The sequence below is a fragment of the Triticum urartu genome, chromosome 3A (genome assembly GCF_056163025.1).
Source record: "Triticum urartu cultivar PI428250 chromosome 3A, HENAU_Tu73, whole genome shotgun sequence".
Taxonomy (NCBI): Eukaryota; Viridiplantae; Streptophyta; class Magnoliopsida; order Poales; family Poaceae; genus Triticum; species Triticum urartu.
The window spans coordinates 744,379,801-744,395,910 of record NC_141875.1 but is presented as its reverse complement, the minus strand read 5'-3'; the positions used below and the strand labels follow the sequence as shown (position 1 = coordinate 744,395,910).

At 46.0% G+C, this 16,110-nt stretch overlaps 1 protein-coding gene across 2 annotated transcripts; it reads right to left on the bottom strand.

The window, feature by feature from the left end:
• Nucleotides 1-2,115: 2,115 nt before the first annotated feature.
• On the bottom strand, nt 2,116-15,870 carry LOC147982587 (uncharacterized). Of its 2 annotated transcripts, none has more exons than XM_087514469.1 (8): nt 15,711-15,870; nt 14,750-15,637; nt 9,769-11,370; nt 9,559-9,629; nt 8,568-8,919; nt 8,375-8,418; nt 2,653-6,314; nt 2,116-2,489 (listed from the first exon to the last, which is right to left on the bottom strand). In XM_087514469.1, exons 2-8 carry the CDS (start codon nt 15,634-15,636, stop codon nt 2,478-2,480), a joined length of 6,630 nt encoding a protein of 2,209 aa, XP_087370595.1. In that variant the 5' UTR covers nt 15,637; nt 15,711-15,870; the 3' UTR covers nt 2,116-2,477. The 2 variants fall into 2 exon arrangements, with proteins under 2 accessions (XP_087370595.1, XP_087370596.1); XM_087514470.1 differs by lacking the exon at nt 2,116-2,489 and having other exon boundaries at nt 2,952-3,146; nt 3,220-6,314.
• Between the last annotated feature and the right edge of the window lie 240 nt (nt 15,871-16,110).

The following is a 16,110-nucleotide window of genomic DNA, read 5'->3' as shown; positions in this document are numbered from 1 at the left end:
TCCGTTGGTGCTTCCAATTAGTATATATATATATATATATATATATATATATATATATATATATATATATATATATATATATATATATATATAAGAAAGATATAAGATAAGATATAAGATATAATATAAGGGGACGCGGCTAGCCAGCAACCGTTGGCTGGCTAGCGGTCCAGAGCACACACCCTAAAACTAGTAGTGGACCTCTCCCCAGATCAAGCTGGCAAACCCAAAAAGGAAAGAAACGGTCCCCTTACGCACATGGCCCCAGGGGTGAGTCTGTCACAATATTAACTACTGCTCCCCCTACTGACAGTAGCCTGCCTTAGGCTCACGCTGATCCACCAAATCGTCCTTCCCTTTCCCAGTCGCAGACCCCCAAACCTCCCCTTCTTCATCTGTTCCTCTCCTGCATTGCCACAACTGTTGCCCCCGTTTTGGTGCCTATGGACCTGAGAGGTGAGCTTCCATCTTGTTGTGCCCTCTCAGATGCTTCTCTTGTACAAATGCCCGTGGAATGAAGGATTTATTAATGAAGGAATATACAACAACATGGCAGTTAATGTTTGTGAGACTGTAAAAAAGAACCACTGAGACATTATGCATGCAAAATAATGTGTTTTTTTGGCAGGTTGGTATGATGTGCACGCAAGTCTGGAATGATTTCCAGGCAACTCATGCTGAAAACACAGGGAAACCCCTCTCTTGAAATTACTATTCTAGTTTATGCTTGGATTTTTTGCAAGTATCTGCAGAGTGTTGTAGGTTGCGCGAGACAGTTCTTTTGGTTGATCTTCAAGCTTGTCAAAGCTTTTGGGCAAGTTGTGTATATGTGTAGGCAATCAGGGAGAATAAAATGCAGACAACTCATGTTTCTTGTGTGGGAGAAAACTAAATGAAGAAAAAAGGAGGTCTTGAAAGTTACAAGGTTTGGCTTTTACTAGTGAATTCAGCATGAGTTGGCCCATATTATATGATAGCCCATAAGAGATTAGGGGATGGGCCGAAAGGGAAGAGAAAAATAACCCAGCAAATACACAGTCTCGACTCGTGCACGGCCGCAATAACCGCCAGGTACACAGCCGCTGCGCCGTCCCTAATTCCCCTCGTGACTGCTCTGCGCTCCTGCCGATCTCGCCGCCTGGCTTACTGCCTCGCCGGCGACTCTGGCAGCCTCGCCCCACCCAGCCGTCAGCCAGCAGTCGTCTAGTCCGCACTTGGCAGTTGATGCCCGGCAGCCGGCGTTGTGCAGCTGCAACAAGCCAATAGCCAGGTACCCTGCCTGATTTGAGATACGTTTGATGAGATTTCTTCCCATTCCCGAATTTATGTTTACTCATTGCTCATCGTGCTTCCACCTACCAGTACTGCTCATTATGAATTTAGGCTTGCTGTGCTCCTTTGTAAATTGTAATGTATTACTAAAGAATAGGTTACTAGTACTTTCTATTAAATTGTTTCAATTTGGGTTCATGCTTTAAATCCATATATCGCATCTTGAGCTGTACTTCCCCGGAATGTTTTAATTTGGGTCAAACAGTTGATACACTGTTCTCATTTTTTGAATTAATAAAAGTTATTGTCATACTTAAGAACAGGATGCTCCATGAATGAGCTGAAATGTGGAAGAATGAACACATGCACATATTCTTCTTTGAACTTTTCAAGGCATGTAGACTTCTTTTATGCAAAATTAAGACTTGCTCGGGAAATTTCAATATGTTTGTACGTAGGACCATATTAATGAATATCTATTATGCTATATATATAGGTACATTAATTAGTGCATTGGCGTATCATAATTGTATTAGGGTGGACCACCCTGTTTCAAAATCCTAGATCCGCCACTGGCGCCGCCAGCCGCCATGAACTGCTCTGCTCCACATCCGCCGGAGAAAAGATTGATAGGGGCCGCCGCCGGCCATTGCTCGTACGTACTACTAGTGCTAGGTACTCTGCACTCTCTTTTGCTTCCCTTATTATTATTATTATTATTATTATTATTATTATTATTATTATTATGAGTTGTACTTTTTCAGTTGAGTTAGATGCGCTAGGTAGCTAGAATTGACATGCCATGCTACTTTTGCTATGGAAACAAGCCATTCACAAATGGTCTCCCCCTCCCGCAGGAAGATATTCATATTAGAATTGCAATTGCAATACAAGTCCTGACTTGAGGGAAAACAAATGTCAAATGGCACCATAAAATAGCATACAGCGTTTTGACTGATCCTCACTTGTTTGCTAGTACTCCCCTCAAAAGAAAACAAAAAATACTCGCCAAACACGGGCGGCAACGTTATATATTTATTCAGGTCTTGCGTTTTTACCCGGCCGTGCGCTGAAGCTAAGCATTTGACACCACATGTCACCTTCTTCTGTAGCAAGGACTGATTAATACCAAGAATCTGCCATGCATGCTGTGAAATTGGTTCAGCCAGAATCTTAGCCTTTTCTCCTCCATTTGTTCCTTCCCGTTAGACGACGATCTACATATAAAAAATAAACAAGGGAAGCACTAGCTGGTTAGCGGGTAACAGCTACAGGATGGCTTAATTTTGACAAGATCGCATGAAAATACGAGCACAAACAACATATCTGGAAATCCACATTATTAAGAGAAGAGAATAATAATTAGGGAATAGCAGTTACCATATCCCGGAGGTAGTAGTTAAAGCGGCCTCTCTTGTGAGGCTGCTTTATGTCCTCCATCTTTGGACATTCCTCAATAGTCACCGTCCTCAGTTGTGCGATTGCCCCTGCTCCGCCGATTGACACAAGGTCTGGACATTCTGTAATACGTAGTTGCTGGAGTGATTTGCTCCATACCTTTTCTGGAATGACCGTTATACCCGGACATCTCTCCAGCGTCAGTGAGACAAGGGATGTGAGGTTCTCCAGGCAGCTGGGAACACATGCACACATATCCCCACTGTCACTTAACTCGAGCCACTCGAGGGAAGATGGGAACACCAATCCGCTTGGCCATCTGATGCTGGGGCATCCGCTAATCTTCAACTCACGCAGAGAGGATAAACTCCCAATTTCAACAGGCAGCGACACTAACCTTCTGCAATATTCAAACTCTATCTTCTGAATGACAGGTAGATATTCTTCTGACAGGAGGTTATGAATGGCTGACAGCTCTTCACATAAGACAATATGTAGGTAAGTAAGGGATGAGAATACTCTGCCACAAACTGAAAGGTTGGTAAACACCTGTCCGATACTTCTAAGAGATGGACAAACTGAAATTTCCAACTCCCGCAGAGCTGGAAGATTCCAGTTCTCTAGTTGGATGCAAGTGACGCCATCACATGTTAGCTTAAAATTGGCGAGAGAGCAGCACTCTATATTGTCGCCGAGATTCCCAAAGCTGAAGCTATTTCCTCTGAATGGTTCAGCAGTAAAACGACCCAGCACGAGCCTCTTGAGAGAGGGGGCCACCAAACATTGGGAGTTGATGCTTGGACACTTACGAACCACCAATTCCTCAAGGCAATGGAAACCCACAAAACTTCCAGCCGATGCCAAGCTTTCACAATTCTCTATTGTTATCTTGTTGATGGCTGGAATATAAGCTGGCTGTATGAGTTGTTCAAGGCTAGATAACTTTTGGCACAAAGTTATAGTGAGCTCTGTCATGGACGGGAAAATACCAGTGGTGTCTTTGTTGCTGCTGTCAACTGGCAGCTCCACAGGCATCTCGTTTTGGTCGTCTATCCGCTGTGATAATGATGTGCCCTCTGCCAAGAACATGCTCTCTAGTTCATCACACCTATCAAGTATCAGTGATGCCAAGCTTGGCAGGTTTTGTGGCCCAAACCAGCTTGGAAGAGATACGCCTCCGTAGCCCTGGAGGTGCAGAGACATGAGACCAGTGGGAGGTTCTAAAGCTTGAAGCACTTGTCTATCATCATTGTCTCTCTTTTCACGTTGGTACCAACCCCAGCTCAGTTCCAGGCTGTTGAGACGTTGCTTATTCTTCAATTCCACCTCTGCTGCCTGATTCTTGCTCATCTTGCCGAGGTTACGTAAGCGCAAACCTTTAACATCTGACACATTCTTTATCAATCCAAGTCCCAATCCTTGCCAATCGGCCAAATCAATGTCTAGGACACACCCTGGAGAATAGTCAAATCCGTGCGATTTAAATCTCCTTAAACTGATCAAATTACTGAAGTCGCCGCGCATGGTTTCAAGCTTGCAATCCCTGGCATATACAATCTGCAGACTATAGAGGTGACAGAATGCCGAAGGAACGCTGTTCAAAGAACAAGCTCCCGTGATTTCAAGGTACCGAAGATGCTTCAAGTTGCCAATGCTATCTGGTAACTCATTTGTAGAGCCACAACACATCACACGCAAACGATGAAGGCCGCTGCACCAATGGTCTATTACAGCAGATATATCTTTAGTCCCAAAAACTTCATCAAAAAGTAGGGTGCGCAGCTTTGTGTGCTTGCACAGGCTCAACAAGCTGGCATGGTCAATGCCTTCCCTTATGATGAAGCAGTCATTCTTCATCTGCCATGTCATGAAGCAGTCATTCTGGAATATTGAGAGATGACGAACATCTGGAGGAACTTTTCCAAAGTCAGCCTTTTCTCTTATGATGAAGCAGTCATTCTTTGAAACTAGTTTTGCCATGTCATGCAGCAGATGAGGGATTCTGTATGCCTCACCATAGAAATATGCCTCACCATAGAAACGGGATTTTTCAAAGAATGACTCGTTCACAAGTTCATCAAAGTACTGACAACTAATATCTTTAGCTGGAGTGTCACCTTTAGGATCCACAAAACCTTCGGCCACCCAAATTTCAGCTAAGACATGCTTTTCAAATCTGTAATCCTTGGGGTACACAGCACAGAATGCGAAACATCTCCTCAAACGGAGTGGTAAATACATGTAGCTCAGCTGAAGAGAAGGCAAAATGTCAGTCTTCTCTTGTTTCAACTCCCACAGTTCACGCCCCAATACATCATTCCAATGTGATGCACGGAGGTCCATTCTTAAGAGGGGTCCAACACTTTTGGCAGCTAAAGGAGAACCCTTCAACTTAGGAAGTATGCTCTTACCAATGTGTTCTAAATTGGGATCATTGTTAGAACTCTCGGACCCAAATATGCATTGTTTGAAGAAATTCCAAAAGGCATCATCCTCCTTCAAACCATGCAATGTAAAGGGATTCATTGTGCAGACCTTATGAGCAACCATAGGAGATCTAGTAGTGACCAACATCAAACATTCCCGTCCAATGTTTTTTAAAGGTGCACAAAATATATTCCAATATTTGCTGTCTTCCTTGAAAGCATCACCCCACAGGCCATCAAGGATAATCAAGACCTTTTTGTCCCTCACGTGTTCATAAAGAGCATCCTGAAGAGTACCCAAGTCATCTGATGTTGGCCTTTCTCCCGAGCAGTATTCTAAGGCCTGCTTAGTCAACCTCATAGCATCAAAGTCATCCGACACACTAATCCAAATTATCAGGTCGAAGTTAGACCTTATATATGAATGATTGCAAACATGTTGGGCCAAACAGGTCTTACCAACACCCCCAATTCCAACTATTGTCAAAACATGAAGACCTGGTATTTTTGATTCATCATTATCTTTGTTTTCCGACTGGGCATCACTACTTTTTTTAGGTTTGCTAAGCAACCTCATAACCTGCTTCATCTCCTTGTCGCGGCCAAATATTTTTGTCTCGTTTAGCAAACAGGTGGTCTCTAGCCTGACTGATTTGTCAAACCGTTTTCTAGCTTCATGCAAGCCCATCTTCTCCAGCTGATTCGAAAGATTTTCCAGCTTATCTTGGATACATTGGACTTTCTCGTTGAAGCTGCCTGTAATGACATCGTTAAAGAAATCACTGAAAGGGCATTGGTTTGCATTGCCCTCCACTGTCACCTTTAGCTCGTACCATTTGAACTCATCAAGAAGGTCTTCGGCATCATACAGTGCATCCTTCAAATTTGGAAGGAGCTCAACCACATAATCTTCGTGGCTACTCCACTCTGCTCGATCAAGGAGGGCGTACATTTTGGGCAGAGCGTCCCTAAGACCTTGTAGCCGTTCCTCCAACTCCAATAATTCACCCTGAAGTTCTTGCTCCCTTGAACCAATTAATCCAGAATATTGAGAGGAAATAGCAGATTTGGCCCACTGAAATAATTTGACAAACTGACAGATGCCACTGGTTGTCATCTGGGGTTCAACAACCATGTCTTCAACATAATCGAAGTGTGTTTCTGCCCTATTTTCAATATAGCCAGTTTCTGTCTTCACTTTTGAAGTCATGTCAGAACCTGCAACGTCAATTCAGCGAGCTATCATCATAACGTACCTCAACAAAAAACTAACAATACAAGAAACATGGATTTTAAATATTCACAAAGCTGTAGCCAACCCATGGGGGGACTCAGCACTGTAAAAAAGCCTTTCGGCTATTGAATATGAACCAAGACATTCAGAGCTTTCAACTCATACAATCTAAGCTCATAACTAGACAACTGAAGCCTTCTAATATGCTTAAACGGAGGCCTAAGAAGACTACAGCGAAACACATAGGCAGGAACCTTATCCCCTCCCGCGTTGCTCCCGCGGGCGACGGGGAGGGCGACCGCACCACCGCCGCCAGCGCACCCCTCCTCCCTCGCCGCCGCCAGAGGCGGGGCCGGGCGAAGCTCGGTCGCCGTCGGCGGCGGCGGGGCCCCTCTCATCTCTTCGCGCGGGGTGGCTGGCGCGGGCCGACGGCCCCAGACCTGGTGGTGGCGCTTCTGTGGGGCTCCACCGCACGGCGTCGCATCGGCGCTGGTGGTGGCGTGCGGGTGCGGTGCCGGCGTGACGGGCCACACCCTGGTGGTGCACGGCCGGTGTGGTGAAGACGGGCTGCCAGATCCAGACGCGGTGGGTGCGGGCTGCGGGCGGTCGTCTTCGCAGTGGTGGTCTGCTGGCGGAGGTGGCGGCGCAGCGGTGTGGGTCTCGCCCTTTCTCTCCTCTGGTCTCGGTCGGGGGCTGGAGGCGGGCTGGGGCTGCTGGTGGTGGATGTGTGCCGGCCGGATCTGGCGCTTTTTTTCCGACGAGCGGCGTGGGTTGGGGCAGCGGCCCGGTGTGGGGCTGCTCCGGCTGTGGGCGGCGGCGGCGGCGAGGTGGCTCGACTCTCTTGGCATGGCTGCTTCCTTTCGCTGCGTCCGCATCATGGCAGTTCGGCGGGTCGGCTGCGGCTGGTTTTCCGGCGTCGGCTCGTTTGTAGGCGGCCCGTTTCAACCTTCAGTCCCTTTCATCGTCGTTGGGTCGCTACCGTCGTCGAAGGTTGGCCCTCCCCGGTCTATCGCTCGTCTCGCGCTCGTTAGCAGAACTGAGCTCGTCTCGTACCTGGCAGTAGGACCGATCTCGTCTCGCTCCCGGCAGCAAGACCGACCTCGTCTCTCGCCCGACAACAGGATAAGTCGATAGAAGCGTTGGGGGCAGCCTAGGGGTGCGAAAGGCGGGTCCTTTCCGCCCACATCTTTGGTTGGGGTAGCGGTGGGTCTCGAGTGAGGTGGTGTCCGGGTCTTGAATGTCGGGGGCGGCGGCCCTGGTGGTGGTTCCGCGGTGCTCATGGGCAAAGCCTGCGGCTAGGTGCTGCCCGATGGCCATGGTCATGTGGATGGTGTGATCGCCGGGGTGTGGCGTTCGGTGGTGGTGATTGTTGGCCGGGGTGAAAACCTGTTCTATCTTCGGATAGACCGGCGGCGGCGAAACTCGTTCCCTTCTTGAAGGCGTCGTCGTGGCTCTCATTGCCCATCGTGTTGCTCCAGGAAAAACTCTGATCCTCGGGTCGGGCGGTGACGGTGCTCCGGTGTTTGAAGGCGCCGCCTTGGAGCCCACGGTTCGTTGTATGTGGCTTCATCTCTTCGCGATGGCGTGTTCACGGTTGAGGACCCCGGTTGCTTTTGTAGCGCTAGGGTTATTGATGCGCTCAACGCCTATGTATCCTGCCTTGGGTGTGTGCATGTGTACTGTTGGCGGGTGTTTGTATCGGGTTGTCGAGAATCTTTGCTTTATATATAAAGTGGGCGAAAGCCTGTTTCGGCAATACGCTTAAACTCCCAACGCGTACAAATCATCCAGCAAAAGTTGAAGTGGCTAGAGGAGTTACCATGCCTAATATCTGAACCGTCCATTCGAGATCCAGCGGTTATGAACAAAAGTATTCAGGTTTGTACTGATAGTGGTTTGCTGAAGAAGAAAGACAAGTAGACTACAGCAAATAGGAGGAAGTGCACTTATGGAATTCTTTGTGCACAATGGCAGACAACTTTGAAGGGAAAAGACATTCGGTTGGAAGGAAAGGGAAAAGACATGCAAAATTGAATATGGTTACCTGAATCAGGCACATGTGAAGAGGACCCTGGTGAGTTACACATCCTGATAAAAAAAATTATTTAGCTCCATTAAACAAGTCGAAAAAAATATGAGTAGACTTAAACGTTGTTAGAAACTTAAACGTTGAAGTAAACGAGAAGAAGGACGATGAGGAGGCCATATTTATATTTGGAAGAACGAGTGATTTGTACCTGATATCAGATAGTTTTTTCTCATCTTCCCATCCAGCAGGCTGCCAGTTCATGTCAGTCCGGTTACTCATAGGAGATGATGGCATCCAGTGCTCAATGTTCTTATCTTCTAGGATATCAAATTTTGTCTGTAGCTTATCCTCAATACTTTCAGTCTTCATAGGAGATGATGGCGTGCATTGTTCGATGTGCATATCTTCTGGAATATCAAACTTTGTCTCTAGCTTATCATCAATATTTTTGGTTTGTATTTTCAGTTTCAGCACCCCATGTGCCATTTCTCCATGACCGTAGGTGAATGTCTCTGCCTTAACTTCAGTTTTTATCTCCAGTTTAAGCTTTTTCTCAGCACCTGCATCGTCAATTCAGCGTTACTCAGAATCTAGGAAACAGTACACTTTGCCTCACAATGTATTCCTATATATTAGACACGCTTAAAAAACAGTTCAGTACAGTTTTTGTAAAATAATTATCATTATCCGTGAGATGACAGCGTGAAGTATTCATGTCCATATCTTTTGGAATAACAGACCTTGTCTCTAGCTTATCATCAATATTTTCGGTTTCTATTTTCAGCTTTGATACCCTATGGGCCATTTCTTTACGACCGTAGGCGAATGTCTCTGCCTTTACTTTAATACTACCATCAGTTTCTATCCCCAGTTTAACTTTTCTTTTCTCAGCACCTGCATCATCAATTCAGCGAAATCTTTCGTCCACCAAACACTCAGAATCAAGCAAACTGTACACCTTGTCTCACAATGCATTCGCACAGGCTTAAAAATAGTACAGAACAGTTTCTATAAACTAATCATCATTATTAGTAAACAGAATCATGAGAGCATGAGAAAAAAGAAGCACAAGGTATCCCGAACAGGAAAGCAAAAAAGAGCTAAAAGAAAAGAAATGCATGCATTAAGAAATAGGAAGAACCAAAGTTGGCTCAAAAGGGTTGGAGGGAATGAACTACAAAATGATGTATGATTATTACCTTGCACAGGCACACAGGAAGAGGATCCCAGTAAATTAACCGTCCTTTTTGACCAGGGAAACGTAGACATCCTGATCATGACAACCATATAGGGCCGTTACAAAATAATAATTTTGTAGTACAAGAGCAGGGGGAGGAGCACATGGATGACAGTTTGGGAGTCGAAGTATCGGAGGAGAAAGAGTTTATAGAATGGTAAATTTTTAGTACCTGGTATCATCAGCTTGTTTCTTCTTATCTTCCATTTTGATTGTCCCTTTGCTTGTTGTTGTGTGTCCATGAAAAATAGGGTCGATCAACTGCTCGTCGATTATAGGATTGCTTGAATGATTGCTAATTATGGTTCTGAATGTATATCTTACATCGGTATCTGAAACCCAAATATGTGCAATGATCTCTTTTAAGCCTGGCAGGTGCTCGATGCTGATAGTCGCAGTACCGTGCCGTTCTGCTTCGTGGGCGTTGAAACACAGGCTAAGATTCCGGAGGCAAGGCATTGAACCCGCTTCAAATTTCAGCCAAGGCACAGGGCACCTGAATTCAAAGGACTTGAGAACTAGAAATCCGCCCTTGTCGAAGACGATCATTTCGACCGGAGTGTTCCACACATGCAGCGAGAGAGCCGAGAGGGCTTCCAAATTTTGGAGGATACGAATATCTTCCATGGATATCGCTCTAACGGCAATCTTTAGACTGGAGAGTCTGCCAAGTCCACCAATATCCGATGGGATAACAAGTACTGGTGTATCCACTTCCAGGTGTTGCAGATCTCCAAACTGGGCTGGAACTGGCAGTTTGACGGCGGCATTACATTCAATCTTCAGATATCTCAGTGCAAGTAATTTACTAATTCCAGAGAGCTCAAATGTGGCATCACCTTGATCATCCCAAACATGTAGAACTAACACTTGAAGAAGCTTATACTCCTCGATGAAATCTGCGCATCCACAGAATCCAAAAAATGCAAGCGATCGAACTTCAGATGCCATGATTCCCGCTGGTATACGTGCGCTCCTTGCACCTCCGAATTGTACAGACAGACGATGAACCTTGGGAGGAAGACCTATAGCTGGTTGAAAATAGTCCACAACAATGATGAAGTTCTCCTCAACTGATTTCTTCACAATAAGATCGTATACCATGTGGTGAAGTGTACATGACAACACCCCGAGGTAATTGTCTACCACTTGGATCATTCCTCTACTGACAAGCTCATCAAAATACCCCCCTGCAACTTCCTCTTTGTTTTGTCCTTCCTCTATAATACCTTCAACAATCCACTGCTTGGCCAAGTCATCCTTAGTGACTGTGCAGCCCTCTGGATACAGAACAAGATACAGCAAGCATGTCTTCAGTTGAGGGGTAAGATTATTGTATATAAGGTTTAGAACTTGTTTTATCCCTTCAGGAGTAGGATTTGCCCTCAGAGTGGAAGGCAAAGAATCTCGAATGTCCATCCATTCCTGGAGGTTTTGTTTGCTTGGTGCTGGCAACATGCTGGCTATATTTACAATTGATAACGGTAAACCACCACATTTCTCAATAATTTCGTATGAAACCTCTCCGAAGTCCTTCGGAAGACCGACTTCAGATTTGGAGCCAAACATACTGAAAAATAATTCTTGTGATTGACCATGTTTGAGAGGTTTTATCTCAGACAAGTACTTTGACTGATAGCTACAGCATGCTGAAGCTACATCTTCAAATTGGGTGGTTGCTATTATTCTACTGTGGCAACCATTATCTGGAAAAGCACGCCTAATAATATCCCATACTGAAGCACTCCATAGATCATCAATTATGATTAAGTACCTGCACAAATTTAGGGAAATCCCATAAGAATAAAACAAAGATGGTAAATAGACATCTTATTCAAGAGACAACATAGACTACAAATAAGTAGTGTCATTGGAGGTTGAAACCCCGGCCATTGCATCGAAAATGCACACAACCATGTTTATTAAATTATTCAACAAATGCCTGACAAAAAGATACATCAAACAAACCAAAGCCACCAATCCACACCTATGGATTTGGTCAAAGCCCTATGGGTTGGATGGCCGAAATTAGAGGTATCCACGTATTAATTGATGGGAAACCCTATTTTTCTGAGGGGGCACCTTTTGGTGCCAAAGTTGCAGCCCCATAGCCGCCATCTATAGAGGAGAAAACATATCTCCAGGAAAGGGACGAGGAAGGAGGAGGGGGGCCCCTTCCCTCTCACCACAGCCGTGTCCGAAGGCGAGCACTACTCCCTGAAACAAATCCCTAGCATTTCGACGGGCTGCGAAAGATTGCCCGCGATGATCTCGTTCACGGCTACCATACATCAAGCACGCCACCGAGTTGTGTGATGCGTGTCTTGCTGGGAAGCAGAGACGTCTGCCATTTCCCGAGAAGGCACGATACCGGGCAAAGAAGCCCACGACGCTGGTCCACGGGAAACTCTATGGCCCGATCACCCCGGCAACGCCAGACGGGTATTGCTACATCCTGCTGCTCGTCCACGATGGTGACACGGACTCTAGGAAGAGCACCTCCGGCGTGGTGTTCTTCCTCCGAAGCAGTCTCGTCAACTGGAATCGGTGAGGCAGAAGGTTGTCGCAACTTCTTCGTGCAAGCCGGAGTACATCATGGTTGCTGGCATGTCAACGACCGATGAGCAGAAGGAGGACATCCTAACAAAGGATCTTGTTGTGTCCAGTCTCTGGAGCTGCGCGGCAAGGCTAGGATTGTCAACGTCCAAACTCTTCGACATGGTTGATTGAAGATTGTTGAGTAAACCCCCTCTCCAAGCTTAGAGCAGTCAAGTCAAAAGGGCTGGCAAGTCAAGGATAACCTGCCACATGTGGCGAGATAAGATGACATGCTTTCAATGCATGTCAGGATCGGATACGATAGTTGTACAAAGCAGTGCGGCTTGGACTTTAAGAACATCTCCATTCGTTCGGCCCCCCAGAGGCTTGAAATAGGGCCGCCCGGGGGCACGCCGGCTGAAAAGTCGGTGTGGGGGCGATCGGTTCCCAGCCGTCGCCCAGGCTCCGTTTTTAAAAGTTTTCTAAAAACGTACTCGGCCAAAATTCAGCCAAACACAACACAGATTCGGCAAAATTTAGGCGTTTCATCATTTTTTAATATTGAAAACATAATTTAAAACAAAATAAACAACTACTACTACTGCAGCACCGCCGCCGCCCGCCGCGCCGCCTAAGGCTGAAGAGCTTGCCGAAGGCGCTGTAGTCCTCCTCCTCCTCCTTCTTCACACCGCCGCGTCCCTGTTGCACCCCTGCCCTGGGTCGCCTTGGCGGACGGGTTTGGCTGGTGGCAGTGCCTCATCGTCGCTGTCCTGGAGGACGATGACGCCGCCCTCGTCGCGGCCGCGGCGCCAAGTGGCGCCCATGAGGAATCAATGGAAGGCTGACCGGTGGCAGTCTTGGCATTGATTCCCCGCGGGAAAATGAAGCGACGAGGAAGATGAGACACGGCTGGTCGCTGACTCGGCGGGTCCATCGGGCTTTCGCGCCAAAAATGTTTCCCCCGGCGCCCCCGGGCGCCCCTCAGCGCACCGGGTTCAACCTGGGTCCACTGGCGCCAATTTCGGACCGTTTTTTAAGCGTCAGCGATAAAAAAGGGCCTGGGGGCGGGGGGGGGGGGGGGGGCGCGAGTGGAGATGCTCTAAGATCCATGTTCACACAAGTAGTACTGTTTGTAGTGCATGTTATGTGCAACCTATAGTCGACTTTGTAATCCCTTTGTTGTAAGTAAGCCAGTTCTTAAGAAAGAAACCATTTAGTTTTATAGTTTTAAAGCTTAGTACTACTTGTGCAAGTGTACATGTTTGTATGTGAGTGAATCTACGCTGGTCAGTGCTCCCCTAGCACTCATAATGTAGGACCCCTAGCACTCACAGTGCACCCCTGGCACATTAGTTTGCGCCAACACTAGCTGGACGACCTCGATGTCCTTGTGTGGCCGAGATGAGAAGGAAGGAGGTGGATCAATGATAGGTGGGACCCATGTCCACCTCGGTAAATCTTACATGTAGACAATGCCACGTTGACCCGGTAGGTGGGCCCAACCCGCCGGTTTCGCTGTCTTGGCCACCTCAAACAGTCATCAGTTCTACCAGTTTTGTGTAATCTATCTAATATACTTTGTTCCCTAAGTTTAGAGGCCTCTTAATCAATTGAGGTCTTCAATTTAAAATTAGCCCACTCGATTTTGATCAGGTCGACAATTTCTTAATGAGCTCTCTCATTCTATTTTTTAAAATTCGCTACACTCCCTAATATTGAAGCAGTCCCATTTGATTAAGGTATTTAATTTTGGATTTAGCCCACATTTTGACCGGGTCAACATTTTTCCCAAATCAATCGACAATAACCGACATATGGAAACGTATCAACCCCACGCACACTTTCGCCACCTAGAGAAACAAACCAAACATGTCATGCTGTAATACAAGTATAGTACATGGAGCCATCAACGTAGAACATTTTCTCACAAAAGTATGGTTTGATTGGCAGATAAACTAGAATCACATGGCAAAAGGCCCATTGAAAACACCGCTTTATAAATAAAAATAAAATACACTCCATCATTTCTCCAACTCGCCAAACGAAATATTACATCAGTTCTAAAATATAAGGTGTATTAGATTTTTTGAAAAGTCAAATTTCTTTAACATTGACAAAGTTCAAAGCCAAACATACCGACATCCACAATATTAAATAAATAAACTACTCCCTATGTAAATAAATATGAGAGCATTTACTTTAATTATCTAAACGCTCTTATATTTGTTTACGGAGGGGTACTAAAATTCATTTCATTGAATCGAATGACACCGATTTGATATTATTGATATTGATATATTTCTCTACAAATAATCAAACATAAAGAGGTTTGTCTTTTCAGAAACTAATGCATCTAATATTTTGAAATAAAGGGAGTAAAGAAATTATGAAAACCCAATAACATCAACAGCGCAGCAAAGCGCATCCAACTCTTCTAGTTTACTCTAATCCTGTATTGGTTTTTTTTGCAGGGAAATCCTATAGTTTTTTGTATGACATGCAAACGGGTCTGACTAGCTCATGGCGTGGCTACGGAAGTGAGGTGTTTTGGTTTCTTGAAAACCTAAATTTAAAGATAGGTTGTGAGAAAATATATTACATAGGTACATACATACCTTTTGTGTCGCAGATGGAGTTGGATATTTGCGATAAGGTCCTGCGCATCCAAGCATCGAGCAGGAGGCTGAGAAGAAGGAGAAGAAAAGTCGGGCGGGGATTGAATATGTATCTGTGTGAAAATGGTGGTTAGAAGCCTCCTCATGTCCGGGTTCCGAGACACCTTGGCAAAAGCCCGGCAATGGAATTGCTCACAGGTCTGGACATGGTGGTATATCCTCTTGGCGAGTGTGGTCTTGCCAACACCCTCAAGCCCAACCAGAGATACAACCGTGAGCTGTTGCCCCTCGTCCTTGCGCCAAATCAAATTTCCAAGATTATCCAAGCGGCCGCCATCAATCAGTTCCGGGAAAATAACTGATTGAAGCCGACGTCCTATAGACGGAGGACATTTTGGCTTGTTGATGATGCACTGCTGCTGGTCAAATCCGTACCTTTCCCTTCTCTTGTTGGCATGCATCACCCGAGCCTCAAGCATCTGGAATTCAAACTGGGCATTTTCCTGCTTCTCTTCTGGTGTGAGGCGATGGTCATCGTCTTGCTTGGAAATAAACGGGGCATCATCCAAGTAGTTTTTGGTGTCATAACAAAGCTCCCGGACCTCGCTCATCCAGCACCTGGCCGTGAAGCTCAGAGGTTCCGCTGCCTCCGACTGATGCATGAGGGAGATGCATAAAACCTCCAGATTGTTTGCGAGCATCTGAATCTCATCCTTGCTAACCACGTTGGCTACAGTGGTCAGCGAGCGGAGTTGCTGGATGACGGGGCCAGCAGGGCCCAAGGTAGCAGTAACAGGAAAACCCTCGAGCCAAGCACAAGAAGAATCATCCATCTCCGTGTCTGGATCATCCATCTTGGATGGCCTCAAGTCAAGCCCATCATGCATCCTGAAAGATGGAACTCCGTGCAGTTAGTGCCAACGATTCGATTGCGAGCGTATGAAAGCAAAGAGAGTGTTACCTGGCAGAGAGAAGTCAGCTAGTTCTTCTCATTAGGTCGACGGACGAAATCACCTAGCTTAGAGTGAACGAATTGGTTTTTGAGGCTCAAACCAAGATTGAAGGTGCATGCTGCACTCTAGGCCTCATGATGAGCAGCATAGCCACCGGTTTGACCTCTCCCCGGCCCACCCGCCGGTTTACACTCTAACCACTCAACTTGTATGGAATCACAAGAAAGAAAGAAATGCATAAAAGCACTGCAACTTTACGAAATTTATAATCGCCGGCCTACAGCATACATATACAGTACTAGTTAAGAACCCCCGCTTGTTCTTGCAAATTAAATTACACTCTTATTAACTCTTTACTGGTCCCTTTTAGATCTGTACGCACGCTTAAGTTTTTTTTTTTGAGGAAGT

Coding starts and splice junctions, on each gene's coding strand:
- LOC147982587 (XM_087514469.1), bottom strand. CDS start 15,636: ATGCATGATGGGCTTGACTTGAGGCCATCCAAGATGGATGATCCAGAC. Junction 9,630..9,768: donor AAACAAGCTGATGATACCAG/GTACTAAAAATT, acceptor TGTCATGATCAG/GATGTCTACGTTTCCCTGGT. Junction 8,920..9,558: donor TTCCTGTGTGCCTGTGCAAG/GTAATAATCATA, acceptor TTGACGATGCAG/GTGCTGAGAAAAAGCTTAAA.